The 17,418-nt window shown below is 37.1% G+C and overlaps 1 protein-coding gene across 12 annotated transcripts in view; it reads right to left on the bottom strand.

The window, feature by feature from the left end:
• Window positions 1-17,418, bottom strand: part of SCEL (sciellin) — a 141,928-nt gene that overhangs the window by 89,058 nt on the left and 35,452 nt on the right. For 11 of the 12 annotated variants that reach the window (XM_056807979.1, XM_056807983.1, XM_056807978.1 and 8 more), the window contains exons 4-8: window positions 16,331-16,390; window positions 7,713-7,781; window positions 2,930-2,998; window positions 2,241-2,279; window positions 851-937 (exon numbers count right to left, since the gene is read on the bottom strand). In XM_056807979.1, coding sequence (XP_056663957.1) covers window positions 851-937; window positions 2,241-2,279; window positions 2,930-2,998; window positions 7,713-7,781; window positions 16,331-16,390 — 324 coding nt within the window. The remainder of the gene's footprint in view (window positions 1-850; window positions 938-2,240; window positions 2,280-2,929; window positions 2,999-7,712; window positions 7,782-16,330; window positions 16,391-17,418) is intronic. The other variant, XM_056807980.1, reaches the window with a different exon arrangement.

Here is a 17,418-nt window from a genome sequence, read left to right as displayed (position 1 = left end):
CTCCTCTGTAATAGAATGAAAAATAACTATGTTACATTCCATGTTACATATTCTTCACATTGAAACCAACTTTCTGTTGTTGTTTTTTTAATTTTAGGTTTCCTTTGGACACTAGATAATAAAACATTGCAGTGATGATAGTGTTGAAGAAAATAATGACATAAGGAATCAAACTTGGACACTTAAGTAGTGTCATCTTTAGTGCATAAAGCCTTTTGCCACTGAAAAACAAACCAACCTTCATTTACTCGTCCTTAGGATTGACAGGAGTATCTGAGAGCTCTTAGCAAAAAGATTAAAGGGTAAATCAATAAAGGCTGTCGAAAGGATGATGGACAAGAAAATGAGGGGTCTGAACAATGCACTATATGTAGAACAATTGCAAGGACTAAGGATGTTTAACCTGGAGGAAAAGAATTGCACAACCATTATAGCTATCTTCAAATATTTGAGAGACTGCTGTGGTAGGAGATGTATTCTTTATCACAACAAAGGAGGGAATTAGGGCAAATGCAAATGGGTGAAAAGTTATAGTGATTTGAATTCCAACTTAATATTTTGACATTTTAAATATTTGAAGGGTTCAGTAATGCTGTCCCAGTCATTAATGATATTCTGAACTGGAAGCGGGGTCAAGCAATAGCTGGGGCATACCTGGGAATGGGTGAGCATTTGAGAGACATGGAAGACCAGAAAAATAGAGAAATTGGGAATAAAGAAGGAAGAAAAGAAGACACGAAAAGATAAATTTTAAACTTCTACCCCAGAAAAGCCCAATTTACATAGTCAGGTAGAGAAGGTACAACTCAGTTATATAGAAGATATTTTCCTCAAAATAAATAATGAATACCTCTTTTTCTTCACAGGAGTTGTGATCGGAGTGGCAGCAGCAGTGGCTCCTGTAGTGGTGCTAGTGTTGAAAGAAACTCCAGATGGTCTATATTTAAAGATAAAAAAGTGATTTGTTGTAATCATAGTCATAGTTTTTTTGGGGGAATTCAAACTTTGTCATCAAAGTCAGCAAGAGGAAAAGGTCATAGTTGATGGTAAAAATTGGGTTAAAGTGAGGAAGCCAAGATAAAGCAAAATATCCTAGTTTCCTGACTTTCAGCCAATAGCTTTCTCTCTCAGTCACTGCCTAGAAATACTAGCTATTTCCCTTAGAATCTTCAACTAAGACATGAGAAATACTGGTTTAACATTAAACATGAATAGAAATCACCAAATGGGTAGGTTTTTAGAGGGAGGAAGAGAAAGATATTGAATAGTAATAAAAATGGCCCCTAAAAGAGCCTCAACAACAAAATTAATGCACAAAACAATAACAAGTAGACAAGGGAATAGACAAATAACCTTAATAGTTTACTAATTTTTATATATTAATTATAAAAAATTTTAAATTAAAGTACAAAATTTTCTTATACAATTTTTATACATTGAAAGTTTTGCTGTAAATAATTATTATGGGCACAATAAAAAAATTTTTAAAGGAAAGAAGGAAAAAAATTACTACTGAGGATTAAAAGTTAGCCTGAAAAAGACATTTACATATTTTCCATTCATACATTCTGGGCAAGAGACCCATAATTTTGGAGTCCCCTTCCTATTGATAAAAGAACTGTAGGGAAGGGAAGCCAGGCAACATGGGTAAGGTGGTGATGGTGGTGGTAGATAGGAACACCTTGCAGCTAGAAAGCATTAACAATCAATGATCAGAAGAAAAGGTTAAAGAAGAAGAGGGAAGGGGTTATCCATAGGTTCATAGATTTAGAGTTGGTAGGGACCTCAGAGAACATCAAATCTAACCTTTTATCTTGTAGATAAAGAAACTGAAGTTTCAAGGAGGTTGTTAAAATGCTCAAGGTCATGAAGATAGTTAAGTATTAGAGCTAGGATATGAATGGGAAAAGAGAAGGACAGGAGAGGAAGGAGAAAAGTAGAAATTAGGGAGGAGAGTAAAAAGAGAAGACAGAGGAGGGGAAGATAAGAAAGAGGAGAGAGGAAGAGTAGATAGGGAGAGAAGGAAAGAGGGGAGGAGAGAGAGGGAGAGAGAGAAAACAACTAGGGAGAAAGAGAACCCAGATTTCATTCCTAAAAATGTTTATTTAAATGTATATAAAAAATGATACTGTGAGTCTGAAGTTAATGTAGAAGGTGAGGATAGGTAGTACCTTGAATATACATACAAAGAAACAAAGATATTTTTCTCTAAAATCTAGTTTCAGTAGAAATGTACATACGGTTTTGTTGCTTCTGATGCTCTGAAAGGGGACATGTCTCTGATGGAGGAAAAATGTCAAAGTTTGAGAAATAAACAAATGGCAAAACAATGTAATTAATACCATCTGTATTATTATCATTCACATTTTTATCATACAATGTAATGACAGATTAGAAATTGTTTGAGTAGAGGAATGAGGGAAGCATAGGTATTTTGATAAACACCAAGACATGGCCTCCCTCTCTTGGATGTATCTTGTGAGAATCTCCAAAGAAGTCTTTTTTTTTCCTGCCCCCCTAAAAAGCTGCTTCTGTTTTTACCAAATGGCTTTATTTGCTGTGCAGCTGTGTTCAATCATTTTCCTTGGTGATGAGAATGTAAAATCTGCATTTACATGATTTTTTGTCATACTCTTGTTGCCAGAATCTTTTCTAAAGTAATAGACATGTGGTAAATGTAATGAGCTCCAGAGCTGGGCTCAGGTGATTTCCCAAGACCCCCATAAAGTTTTCCTTTTTCTCTTGGCATGGACCAGAAGTAGAGGTCATCAGTTCCTCAGCCTTCATTTATCTTTTTACTACCAGAAACATGTATTATAAAAGATATTATGGAATATGTTTAGTGAGAATGGAGCTTTGCAAATTGATGGGTAAGTGTGAGAAGTGTCATGTAATTGAACCTTTTCCCAAAGTTAGTAAATACTTGTACCTATTAGTTAGTCGGTTATCCAAGGTATTGGCCTTATGAGCTTTAGCAGCATCATTTCTTTCTGAAATCCTTTATAAAGAAACATAAGACAAAAGTCTTGATAAGCATTCAGTTTTTAGTGCTCCTTTCAAATTCTCTTTTAAGCTAGAATAATTTAAAAACATAATACTTCCCCAAGAAGAATCATTTTAAAAAATTTAGCCTCTGTCCCTTTCTCTTTATGGCTCCTCATCCAATCAGTTACACGCCTTGTCAATTTTATCTCAGATGATTCCCTTACCTCCCTCTCCCTTCTGCTTTTACAGTTATCTGAGTTACAGCTCAGATCTTCATTATCTCTAGACCAGTTTAATAACTTGGGACTCTGCTCTATAGGAACTGGGCTAAGCTGTGAACTCAATCTCCCCAGAATATGAGATGGTGCAAAGGGGGAACCCTTAGTTAGTTGGTTAGTTATTAACTTGGCTTTTCGTAATTATGTCTCACTATTCCCCTTCATGCACTCTATGGTCCAGCCAAGCTAAATTAATTATTGTTGAATGAACACTTTCCATACTTTTCAATCTTTACGGATGAATACACAAATACCCTCCTCCTCCTCCTCCTCTCTTCACATGTTGAAATCCTTATGTTTTCTAAGATCCAATTCACTTGTGTTACCATGCCACATCCTGGAAACAGCATGAAAGCATAAGTGTCCTGAAAATCACATTTCACCACTGAATAAAGTTCTGGTATAAAGATGGTAGTGGTAGGAAGAATGGGTAGAAAAATAGCTCCATGGGAGTGCTGATGGGACCATTCCTATCCTTCTGATCACATACTTACCCAATATACCCTGAATATCGTATGAATATATATTTCAGTAATAGAGAATTCTAAACCCAAACTCTACCCAAGACCAAAACAGGATTAAAAATCTCTAGACCCAGAAAAAAATTATTTAAAGTCAGTCTGTAATTTCTGAACCAGTATCTGGTAGACAGAATCTGTAATGTTACCAACAAAAAGTGGGTTTCTCTTCCACTCCCAAAGTAAAATTTTCTTGGCCTTGAAGAAGATACTCAGTTGCTCTACAATAACTTTTAATGCAGTTAATTAACTTGAGGAAGTAGGAAAGAAACAAATGTTCCTAAGGGCATGCTAAAACACAAAGAAATGTGGAAGAACAAAGGACATTTCTAATATATTACTATCATAAGAAAATAACAAAGAATGATAATATCTATGTATTCTGGAGTTTGAAAAAGCAAAACAAAACATAAAGCTGAACAATATAGGTGGGTGTGCCTTTTTTCTCCCATAAGCACTCTATCTCTCCTTTTTTGGAGAGTCTAGATCTGGAAGGAACTTCAGAGAACCATTTTGTCTAACCCCTTCATCTTACAGGTAAAGAAACTGAAGTTTCAAGGAGGTTAAATATCTTGCCCAAGGTCATATAAGTAGTTAAGTATTGGAGTAGGATTGGAATGAGAGGAGAAGGAAAGAGAGAAGGGGATTCCTTCCCTTCTTCCTTCTTCCCTCCTCTCCTTTAGGGAGGAAAAATTGTGAAATTCGGAGCACACCAGTTCTGATTTTCTAAATTCAGAATTTCAGGTTGACTCAGCAGGGCTCATTCTCTTTGAGTTTATCATGGAAATTACAATAACAACAGACATTTATTTAGTGATTTGGAGTTTGCAAACCACTTCAACATACTCTTTAATTTAAACTTCAAAATAATGCTGTGAGGAAGAGATCACAGGCATTAATTTCCCTATTTTAAAGATTGGGAAACTATGGAAGTCATCAATGAGCAAGGCTCAGCACTTCTCTCTACCAGTTCTACCAATCTACCAATATTTTCCAGGTATGTAGTTTCTCTAGAGCTGGTAACCTGAATTCCTAGCTGCCTACTCATCTTATGTTTTAAACTCTTATGGGCCATTTTTCCCCCAGCTTAAAGTGTACCATCCTGAGGAAAGAAAACAGAAACAAAAGAAAAGCTGAGTAGTTCTCCCTTCTTTTTGTCATCTGTTATCTTTCTCCCAGGCTTCCCTGTCCCAGAATGTAGTTTTGCTCTTTCTTTGAAACTGTCCTATATATTTAAAAAAAAAAAACACAATAATCTTTTTGTTGTTTTTATAATCTTAAAGCAGCTTTTCCTCATTCTGACACTATTCTTATAGGACAATGACTTATTCCTCTTCCATTACCTGTTCTTGTTTCTACTTTTTATACATATCTTCTTTACATATTTTTATTTTCATTTTTCATTTTTTACCAATTACATGTAAAAACAAATTTCTTATATAAGTTTTCCTAAATTATATGATAGAACTTATCTCCTTCCTTCCCTTCCTTTCCCTGTCCTGGTGCTGGCAGGTGATTTGATCTGGGTTATACTTATATTATCATGTAAAACATTTCCATATTGTTCATATATATATATATATAACTTTTTAAAAAATTGAAGTTGGTCTATGAATTCTTGAATAACGATATGCAATATTTTAGACAACTGTTTCTCATCATAATTAGTTTATTCATATCTTCAGAATTTCGTCCTGAATTTATTTATTAGTTGTATGATCCTGGGTTAGTCATTTAACTTTTGTTTGTCTCAGTTTTCTCATCTATAAAATAGAGATAAAGATAGCACCTACTTCACAGGGTTGTTGTGAGAATCAAATGAGTTAATAATTGCACAGCATTTAGCATAATGCTTATATATATAGTAATTTCTATATAAACATTAATTTTTATTATTATTAAGAACTTTCCAACCGTCAAGTGCTTAAGATTAATAGGGCAGAATCAGTTTTTCTTGGAATTTGAACTGAAATAGTGTTGAACAGGAGTTACAAGGAATAATCGTTCCAAGTAACCTGTATATGTGCTCTTGACTTTTCTCTTTGCCCCAAGACTCCCAAATGAGGCCACATTAAGAGCAAGAACTGCTTGTGCTTCCTCTGCAGAACACGAGGGGTTTCCATTCCCTGTGTTACAGTGACTGAACTTCAAATCTGGGTGGCCCTGATGTGTATTGCTCTTTATTCCTATTTATTTACCTGGAGTAAAGAGAGTGAGAAAACATCCCAATGGGAGTCAGAAATCCCTGGGTTCTAAGACTGAGCGTGACCTTTCCCGCCAGTGTAAACCTAGGCTCACACTCATCCTTTAGGTCCCAGTTTTTCCTATGAATTGCTGGGGTTGGAGTAGGTGATGGCTGGTGCAGCTCCAAATGGATGATTCTAGGATTCCATTTTGTTGAAATGGTAGAAGAATCTCACTCCTAAACATTTGCAGAAAGGCTCAAATGCTACAAATGCTTAGATGGGAGCAATAGAATGGTGTACTACTTCAAGGATGAGCCTCTTGATGAAAGAATGGACCATCTGGGTTCCCATCCTGCCTTTAACTTGACCTTCCAATACCAGGATCAACTCTCTACAACCATAAATAGATGAACAATTGCCACTCTGCTTTGGTAGAGAAGGTTTACTCGTTGGGAGTTCTTTATGCCAATGAAAATACATTTCCTGCCTCACTCCCCACTCTTCTGCCTCTGCCCACCCCAGCCAAAAAACAAAGACAACAACAATGGAAATTGGAAAGTCAGCAATGCCTGGGGGATCATAAGTGAAAACACAGGGTCGATCACCAGCCCAACTTCTATTTTTCACTAGGTCTAGTAGCGGTAGAATTTGGGTGATTTTTTTTCTCCTCCAGGACACAATCGCTTTCTAATCTTTCTCTCTAATCCTTTCACATTTAGTCCCAGACCTATTTTGCCCTTATCTAGAAATAGGTTGTCACCTTTGGTTTCACAAGGAGGACTGGTAGTAAATAAAGGCAAATAGAATATAATAATGGAAAAAGCACAAGTCCATGAGCCAAGAGGGCTGGGTTTTAGTCCCAGCTCTGCCACTTACACGCTGACTGATCCTGGACAAATCACAACGCCCAGCAAAAGGAACCGAAATGAATTGACCTGTCTGAACCTCAAAGTCCTCATTCATGAGAATAAGTGAGTTGGTCTACCCTCTCCTAAATCAGACCTACTATAAGAAACTTTCTATGGGAGAAGGAGTTCTAATGCTTTTTCTACTGTCATTTCAATTATATTTTGTCTTCCATATGTTTAATCACACCAGATATTACTGGCAAAAGTGAGATGACTAATGGACAATTAAAGTGTATCTCCTCTTGCAATGTTAGTAGAGTATATGGAAACTGTCAGCATATGGGGGGAAACTTCTTGTGTCAGACTTTTGGGAGAACATGGAAAAGAATCTTCTAGAAAGGACTGGCACAGATTAACTACAATTCACATCGCTGGAGGGAATTCCAGATTATTAAGATCACATATTCATCCGAATGTTTGAGTTATTTTGAATAAGCAATTGAGGCAGCACTCACAGTGACTTCAAAATATAGAAATACAGTAGCAGTAGCCACCTCTATGCCCTCTTTGGTAATTTGCCTGAAAAAATGAAGTCATCTGGCCCCAGAATCCAATGGACACCTCCAAAATAGATGAGACCTGATTAAAATCTGATGAGTGCCAACTCGGTCTGTAGTCAGTAGCAGGGTCTAACATGACAAAACTTGGTAAGCACTATTTTATCCTCAATTTACAGATTAGGAAGCTGTGATTGAGAGAGAACTTAAGTGATTTCACAGGATCCCACAGCTAGAAAGTATCTGAAGGAAAATTTAAGTTCAGATCTTCCTGACTTGAAGTCCAGAATTAGAATGTACTGTATTCAAAAACATTGTACGTGGTTATAAAGCAACTTACCTGTCTAAGGTGTCATCAGATCTGTATCGAGTAATTTTGACTTTTTGCTCATTCTTTTCATTTTTGCTCCTATGAACAAAAAAAGACATCAAAAATTAATAAAACAACACAAATGATTGAAAAAGCATCATACATTTGGAGAAAAACAGATATATTAAGGTAGATAAAAGATAAACATTATCATAAATTAGATTTAGAAAAAGCACTATAGGAAACACAGGCCTACTTAGATGTTAACAAAGATCCATTAGGTTGTAAACCACTTTGTACTCATCCTTTTCATTATCATATGCTGATCTCAAGGATATTCAATTTTTTTTCACTAATTTTAGCATTTGGCACCAGTTGTCTTGCTGTTTCCTATTCTTCATGACCCCATTTGAGATTTACTTGGCAAAGATACTGGATGGATTGTCCATTTCCTTTGTCAACTCATTTTACAGAGGAGGAAACTGAGGCAACAGGGTGAAGTGACTTGTCTAGGGTAGTGACTGAGCCAGAAACTGTCTAAGGCCAGATTTGAGATCACAAAGATGGGTCTTCCTGACTCCAGGACTGGCATTCTATCCACTGTGCCACCTAGCTGCCCACATTTAGCTTTTAGTCTTTGTCTTCAGTTCTCATGCCATCATTCTTCCTTCCTCAGGAATTGAAAAATATTTATTTATTTATTTATTTACATTTTGGCAATTCTCCTGACACTTAAGCTCCAAGGACTTCCATTTCAAAACCCATTTACACCAACCATCAACAAATAATGACAATAATAGCTCATGGTATTCCTCTCATTAAACCTGATTTCTTTTCTTCAACATTCTACCCACTGGGGCAGCTACATGGTTCAGTGAATAGAGAACTAGGCCTAGAGACAAAAGATTCTGTCTTCAAATTTGACTTTAGACACTTCATAGCTGTGTGGCCCTTGGCAAGTAACTCAACCCAATTGCCTAGCTCTTATCACACTTCTACCTTGGAATCAATGTTTAGTATTGACAATGTTTAATAACAATATTATATTTAATTATAATTAATATAGTAATAATAATTTAATAATAAATCAATGTTTTGTATTGATTTAGTATTAACTAAGACAGCAGGTAAGAGTTTAAAAAAAAAGAAATTTGTACCCATTGTTCCTAGATCTGCCCTCTACAATCAAACAAAATAAACTTAAGCCCTCTTTCAAATTCTTTTTTTATTTTTTAAATTTTATTTAGTCAATTTAAAACATTATTCCTTAGTTATAAGAATCACATTATTTCTCTCCCTCCCCTCCGCCTCCCCTTCCCACAGCCGACATGCAATTCCACTGGGTATTACATGTGTCCTTGATCAGAGCCTATTTCCAAGTTGTTGATGTTTGTACTAGGATATTTATTTAGAGTTTACATCCCCAACCATATCCCCCTCGACCCATGTGATCAAGCAGTTGTTTTTCTTCTGTGTTTCTACTCCCACAGTGTTTCCTCTGGATGGGATAGTGGTTTTTCTTGTAGATCACTACAAGTTATTCAGGATCATTGCATTGCCACTAATGGAGAATTCCATTACGTTCTCTTGTACCACAGTGTATCAGTCTTTGTGTACAATGTTCTCCTGGTTCTGCTCCTCTCACTCTGCATCAATTCCTGGAGGTCGTTCCAGTCTCCATGGAATTCCTCCACTTTATTATTCCTTTTAGCACAATAATATTACATCACCAACATATACCACAATTTGTTCAGCCATTCCCCAATTGACAGGCATCCCCTCATTTTCCAATTTTTGGCCACCACAAAGAGTGCAGCTATGAATATTCTTGTACAAGTCTTTTTACTTATTGTCTCTTTGGGGTACAAACCCAGCAGTGCTATGGCTGGATCAAAGGGTAGATATTCTTTTGTCGCCCTTTGGGCGTAGTTCCAAATTGCCCTCCAGAATGGTTGGATCAATTCACAACTCCACCAGCAATGCATTAATGTCCCCACTTTGCCACATCCCCTCCAGCATTCATTACTTTCCTTTGCTGTTATGTTAGCCAATCTGCTAGGTGTGAGGTGATACCTCAGAGTTGTTTTGATTTGCATCTCTCTGATTATAAGAGATGTAGAACACTTTTTCATGTGCTTATTAATAGTTTTGATTTCTTTGGCTGAGAACTGCCTGTCATGTCCCTTGCCCATTTATCAATTGGAGAATGGCTTGATTTTTTTTGTACAATTGATTTAGCTTTTTATAAATTTGAGTAATTAGACCTTTGTCAGAGTTTTTTGTTATGAAAATTTTTCCCCAATTTGTTATAGATATTATGTATTGGTTTCAAGGTAAAAGAGTGGTAAGGGCTAGGCAGGGGGATTAAGTGACTTGGCCAGGGTCACACAGCTAGGATGCATCTGTGGCCAAATTCAAGACATTTTAAAAGAGGGTATAAAGAATGTCATAAAATAAATGGATAAGCAAAAAACTAGGAGCATTACTGGTAGTCAGTTCACATTGCACTGGTATCCTTACAATGTCAAGAAGTTAGGAAGATGTCCAGAATTTTGTGTCAGCCTCTTCTGTTGGACTTTTGAGAGGACCAGAACAATAGTAGAATAGGATGGGAAGACAAAGAGATTTCTATCTGCATTGCTGGAGGGAATACCCACATCAGTGAGATAACAAATCCATTTGATTATTTGAGAATAGGAAAAATTGACAGCCAACCTTATTATCTCTGCTAATAGAAGAATTCTTTCTGTACCCAGTTATTCAAACCACAATGTGACACGTGCACATTGGGAATAAGAATATGCAAATCATATAGCATAATATGTAAATTGTACAACAGCAAATACATACTGTTGTCAATGTTGTTGATTATGGTGTAATAAAAAGCTTTCTCCCTAGTAATCAACTATCTTGTACAGGCACATTTAGCTACATCACAATTCAGTGCTATTGGCAAAATAACTGCTTCTTTGGGCTGTATTTGGTACCCCAGAAAAATCTAAATGGCAATAATATGTGGTCGAGTATTAATTCATTGTTTTTAACTAGTGATCTTAGTGGGTAACTGGAAAGAGACATGGTGGATATAAATAGGCTGAAGCATTTTCCCATCGACTCTGTGCAAGAGAAGTGGCATAAAAGATATCATCCAGGCTGTGTATGACCAGAAAGGAGATGGATGGGTCAGTCCTCTAGTGAGAATGACAGACAATAAATGGATACTGCAAGTATGATCTACCAGGTGGTAAAAGTACTCAAAGTCAGTCCTCGACCACATTGGAAACATGGATCCTCTATGGAGAATTTAAAGGAGGACGTGACAGAAAAAAATGAACTTTTATTCACTTAAGAAGCATTGAGAAGCAAATAGTACCTGCTATTTGCAAATCTGAGAGGCAAGTTGATGGAAAGCTGACCTTGAAGCCAGGAGTACCCAAATTCAATTCCTGTCTCTGACACGGATTGAATTTTTGATTCTGAGCAGGTGATTTAAACTCTCTCAGACAAGTTGCAGGAAAGGTGCTGATTTGCCTTGGTAGAAGGGGTTACATCACATGGGAGTTCCCTGTACAAATGAGAACAGGGATCTAATTCTTCTCACTATTTTTTTGCCAAGCCACTGTGCTATGTGCTGAGGTCACAAAGACAAAACCAAGCCAGTCCCTGCCCTTAGGGAGCTTACATTCTCCTAGGAGGCTAGGAATGTATGGAGGCGTTGCCCTTTGCACTTGTAGAGGGTGCACCCACACAGATGAGATCATAGCTCCATCTAATAAAGGGATAATTAAGAGTAACAGAAAAGAAAGCCATATAGGAAATTATTTCCAAACGTAATCAGCTTGTTTTTCAGATTACCTTTGGAAGAAGCTAAAGCATATCAGCTCAAGATGTCTTAAACCTTTAATTAATATGGATTATGCGCCAACTAGCTAAGGGTTTTTAAATAATTGAGAATAAAATCGTGAACCGATAGCAAAAACTATGTAACTTTTCATTACAAATGGTCACTCCAATCACTGCACGGACCTCCTGTGGGAAAGACTAAAAACAATTCTGGCACTAGGAATTCTTGTGTGTGTAGGAGCAAGCATATACTAGGTTTTTGGAGAATATTGTGTTCAGCCCAGTTTAAGGACATTAAAATGCTGAGGAATAAAATATTTGTAGCAGTTCTTTTTGTGGTGGCAAAGAAGTGGAAACTAAGGGGGTGTCTATCAGTTGGGGAATGGCTGAACAAAGTGTGGCATATATTGGTGACAATACTGTTATGATATCAGAAATGATGAGCAAGATGATTCCAGAAAAAGCTGGAAAGACCTGCATGAACTGATGAAGAGCAAGATAAGTAGAACTGGGAGAACATGGTACACAGTAACAGCAAAATTGTAAGATGATCAACTGGGAAAGACTTGGCTCCACCCTGCAATGCAATGATCTGGGATAGTTCTGAAGGACTTATGACAACGAATGCCATCCACCTCCAGAGAAATAATGTTGGAGTCAGATGCAGATCTAAGCATATTAGCTTCCACAGTTTTTAAATTTCTAGTCTTATTTCGGAGTATTTTATAGGAGTATTCTCTTATAACAATGACCAATATGGAAATATGTTTTCCATGGAAATCCATAATCCAGATCAAATTACTTACCATGGGGTGGGGGAGAGAAGGGAGGGAGACAATTCAGATCTTATAATTTCAGGAAACATGTAGAAAGTTGTTATTGCATGTAATTGGGAAAATGAAATCTCTTTGAATTAAAAATAAAATAAAATGTTGAGGAATAACTGGTTAGGCAATTGGGTGGTGACATGGGGAAAGTGTAGGACTTGGAGTCAGGAAGACTTCAGTTTGAATCCAGCCACAAATGCTTAATAGCTGTGTGACGGCACAAATCACTTACTTTGTTTCCTCTCTCAGCCTCAGTTTCCTTTCCTAATAGCATCTGCCTTCCAAGGTTATTGTGAAGATCCAATGAGTTAACATATGTAAGCCCTTTGAAAACCTATAAATGCTAGCTGTTGTCATTACTGCTGTTGTTCCTGTTTGCTATATAGAAAGGAGGGCAAGCAGGATGGTAAAGGGCCTTTAATTAGTGATATATACGGATTAATGAAAAGAAATGGATGTGTTTAATTTAGAGAAAAGAATCAGGGTGGGCATAATGGCTCTGCTGAAATATCTGAAATCATGTAGAGGTGGAATTAGACTTGTTCTGTTTAGCTACCAAAGCCAGAGACAAGAATAAGGTGAGTGGAAATTGCTATGAAGACAATTTAGGCTTGATTTCAGGAAAAAGCTTCTTCCCAATCAGGGCTGTCCAAAAGTCAAATGCTTTGTCTTGGAAGAGTGATACACATTTCCTCCTTGTAGGTCTTCAGATGAAAGATAACTGTGCTGGCTTTGGCAGCACATACACAAATAAAAGAAGACTGACCACTTGTCTCTATTATGGAAGGGATTCTCACAAGTTGAACTAGATTTTCTTTGAGATCTCTTCCAGCTCACCAGTTCTATGCTACTGTGAGAGAAATTTTCATTTTTAAAATCCCATACAAAGGTTGTTTAAAAAATGCCAGGCAGGCAAAGAATAGCATGGAATATTATTTCATGGAGAATTGAATAAATCCAGGAAACAAGGATTAAATGTGCACGGGGGAGAGAACAAGAGGGAGAGGAATAAAAGCATTAACATCAGGGTGTCTCAATCTTATAGGATGTTTTCTAAATGATTTGGAAGAGGAAGTCCACAATAAATACTTAAGCTTTGAGGACGTGGTTGAATTATTTTGGATAGGGAAATGTCAAGTTAAAACTAAGCTGCTAGAAAATCTCTAAAGCCTGCTTGAGTGGGAAGAAAAGTGACAATTGAGATTTCATGTGGGTGAGCGTGAAGTGATCTCAACTGTTCAGAGGATTTCAGCTTCTGGGCTATTAGGTATCACTCAGGAATCTAGATTAGACCAGATGGCCACTAAAGGCCCTTCTTACTCTCAACTTCCATGATTTTCTGGAAAAGGTTTCGACCTAGAAATCATTATAAACTATTCCCAGAAGATTCAAAATGACTGAGGAACACAATGCAGAGAAACCATGGACCTGAAGTGAACTATCACACTAGCTTGCAACCTGCTGTCCCTGTACCCCTCTCCATCCATGGTTTATAGCTAGTTTCACAAATTTCTTTGGACAAAAATCAATTCATCACCTGTTGACCAACTGCTGCTAAAGAGTTCTCCAGTATGATCAAGGCTGTTCCTGGAGAACAACTACCCGATCCTTTGCCAGGCCCATCCTTACAGTCTTCCCAGCTTGGTAGTGTTTTCCAAAGCCTATACAGTACAGGTATAGTTCTTATCACCAGTCCTTAGACCTCAGCCTTCTTGACCTCTCTGTTGCATTGGATACCCATAATGTCGTAAAGTCTGTGAATATAGTGAAAATTGAATTGTTTTCAAATCCTAGAAGAGTAGATCTGCCATAGTCATTGGTGTTTGAAGAGGTGGTTTGGGGACAAACATAAAAGAAATGCCAAGGGAGAGCCATCAGAAGGATGACCCAAGGCAAAAATAGCAAACTTCCAAGGTTGTGTTTAAAGTACCTCTTTAACCTTTTGGGCAGATATCGTGAAAGAAAAACATCTACTCCTACTCAACACATCTTTTTGGCACTGGCAGACAAAGAATAATGGGCTAGTTGCTGTCAGAGGCTGCTCTGGATATAGCTACAGCAGATTAAACAGGAAGAGAAAGGAAGAAGGTATCCACTTTAGGGGACATGTGGGAAAGCTTTGTCTCTGGTAGCTGGGATTCCATAGATGGCTCCTGCCTGATCTGAACCCTTTCAATCTGACTGGTTTCCCTAGAATTAGAAGCCTGTGTCTTTCTGGGTCATTTGTCTTGTACTTGCCCTTTACAGCTTTGGGGATCCTGTGGTCCTCTTCCCTAACTGCATCTATCTGTTGACTGTCCCAATAGTTTTCTGTTCAGCTTTCTAGGCTAGAGTTTTCTTGTCTCTCTCTGTCTCTGTCTCTGCCCGTCTCTGTCTGTCTGTCTGTCTGTCTGTCTTTGTCTCTCTTCCTCTCTGTGTAATAAGGAACCTGCTTAGCCTCTTCTCAGGTCCCCCCCCTTTTTTTTTCTTACACCATGCTTTAGAACTTCAGCTACTTCATTTTCCATAATGCAGAGAATCTGACATTTTCATGGGGTCCCTTCCAGGACTGGCCCCATCCACTAAGGCCTCTGATAGAAAACTCTGACAAAATAAACTTTCTAATTATTATATTGTTCCAATGGATATGTTCTGATGATTATATTCTTCTTATAGACTTTGAGAATTTCCAAACAAACAAACAAACAAACCTGGATCTGAATTCCAAATCTGACATTTCTCCCTCTGTAACACTTACTAGCTCTTGTCCAGATCCCCAGACTTCTCTAAAACAATTGCTTCATCTATAAATTAGAAATAATATTTTCACTTCCCATTTTACAGAGTTATTGTCAGGCAAACTTTTTAAGAGTGGAAGAATTTTGAAAGTATAGCTTATTGTTTATTTAATATAGAAAACATTTCTATAAACAGGATTGGAGTCGTGTTAGCACTGAAGTTTCTGTGTTCCTTCTGAGTTTACCTATCATTTAACATTTACAAGACATTTATTTGCTTTGAAGTTCCATATAACTTTTTTAATACTTTCTGTCTTAGAACTGATGCTAAGTAATCAGCCCTGAGATGTGGAAGGGAAACCTATAACTTACAACAGCCTCTAAAGTAAATATTTCAGAGGGTAAAAATTCCTAAGATTTTCAAGTATATGTATTATGAATTTAGAACCAAAAGTGGTATTACAGGCCATCTAGTTCAACCTCCTTAAATTATAGATAAAGAAATTGAAACTAACGAAGGTTAAATGACTTCCCGAAGATCATACTGGTAGAAAGTGGTAAAGCTGGGAACTGAACCCAGGCTCCCAGACACTAAATCCAAGAATGGTCCCTTTCATATTCTACAGGTCCTTTCTCTGAGGCTGAAGGATCTCTTTATAGAAGAGATAAAAAACACAAATAACTCATAGTTAATTTTCTTCTTTTAATTTTTAGAGCCATACTTCTAAAAATTTTCATTTACTCCCACCAAGTAATCCATTCCAAACTAGTGGTCAGGTAATAAATACATCATGTTACTCAGTAAAATGAGAGCCAGGCCAAGAGACAGGAGCTTCTGGGTTCAAATCTGGCCTCAGACACTTCCTGGCTATGGTACCCTGGGCAAGTCACTTAAAACCAATTGCTCAGTTCTTTCCACTCTTCTGCCTTGGAGCCAATGCACAATATTGATTCTAGATTAGAAGATAAGGATTTTTAAAAATACGTCATGCTATTTACTCATTACTTTTTTTTTCCAAAGTGTTCTGGGTAATTACAATTGGAAAGAATATTACAGGAACTCTCTTCCTCTTTCCAAACTCATAATTTTGTTGCAGGACTCTCTTAAAACCTCATGTACTCAAAGAGTTAAGGAAGTCCTTATATTTGCCACAGATAATCAGTGGTTAAATGAGCAATTCTAGGCAAGTCAGCACCTTTCCCTTGGTTTCCCATTATTCAAAATTTCTGCTAAAACATTCATATACGTTGAGATACACACCTGTCTAAAGCCTCATGGGAAGCATGTCGATTGAGCACCACTCTGCCATAGTTTTCATCTCTGCAGATTTAAAAAAAACAGTTCATAGAAATAGTTACTACAGCATTTGGTAAATACAAAACAAAGGAGAGGGGGAAGAAAGATCTCACAATTCTCTGGCAAAGATGCTTTCATTTCACTGCAGGCAAAAGAAAACAAGCATCTATTTATTTTAACCAGTCACCACTTGACTGCTTATGAGGACATGAAAATAGTCTGTCAGTACAAAAGGCAATTTTTCTAATGTGCCCCATGAAAATTCCATGAAGTTCAACAACTGCGTCAATTTCTCATCAGGTGGTGGGAACATGGGACCACCTACTTTTCTATGTATTTCTTAAAGCAGAAAGGCAAATGCATAAGCCTTTCCTAACCCAGACTGACAGTTGAACTTGTATGAGGGTTATTAGCATGTGCTTGTTTGGAAAACTTGGTAGATTTCACTTCAGATAACCAGACATTTCATTTTGAAATTATAGAATCATGAGTTCATAGATCTAGATTTGGAAAGGACCTCAAAGGCTTCCAATTAAATCCCTTTAATTTGCAGATGAAGAAACTGAGGCCCAGAGAAGATAAATAATATGCCTGACATTCTTTCCCACAGTTAAAAAAAAAAGGCTTAGGAAAAATAAACAATGCAGGTATTAGGGAAAACTAATCACTCAAAAGAGAAAGTCTGTTTTAAGCTCTTAAACTATAGTTTCTCTAGTTACAATATACCCTCATGTTTGATACCCAAAAGGCATAATATTTGCTTTACTTTGTACAATAATTTGAAAAGGGAACTTAGACACTTGGGCAATTTTAGGAAATGTCAAAACATGTAGTACAGTCCATGGACAGGAGCCAAGGTAGGAAGTTCATATGAAGAGCTGCATCATATCAACCCAACCTGAAATACCACATTTTTCCCCCCTAGCTTTGCTCCACTAAAGATCCCGAGGACTATACATCTACATAGAATGAATGTAGCAAAAAGAATTTAGTGGTAGGTTTAAAATAATATGAATGGCTACTCTAGAGATCTAGGGCCTTTGTCCCCTTGG

Source organism: Monodelphis domestica, chromosome 8, assembly GCF_027887165.1.
Source record: "Monodelphis domestica isolate mMonDom1 chromosome 8, mMonDom1.pri, whole genome shotgun sequence".
Taxonomy (NCBI): Eukaryota; Metazoa; Chordata; class Mammalia; order Didelphimorphia; family Didelphidae; genus Monodelphis; species Monodelphis domestica.
Note: the sequence above shows the minus strand (reverse complement) of the source record. Positions and strands in the feature narration are given on the sequence as shown.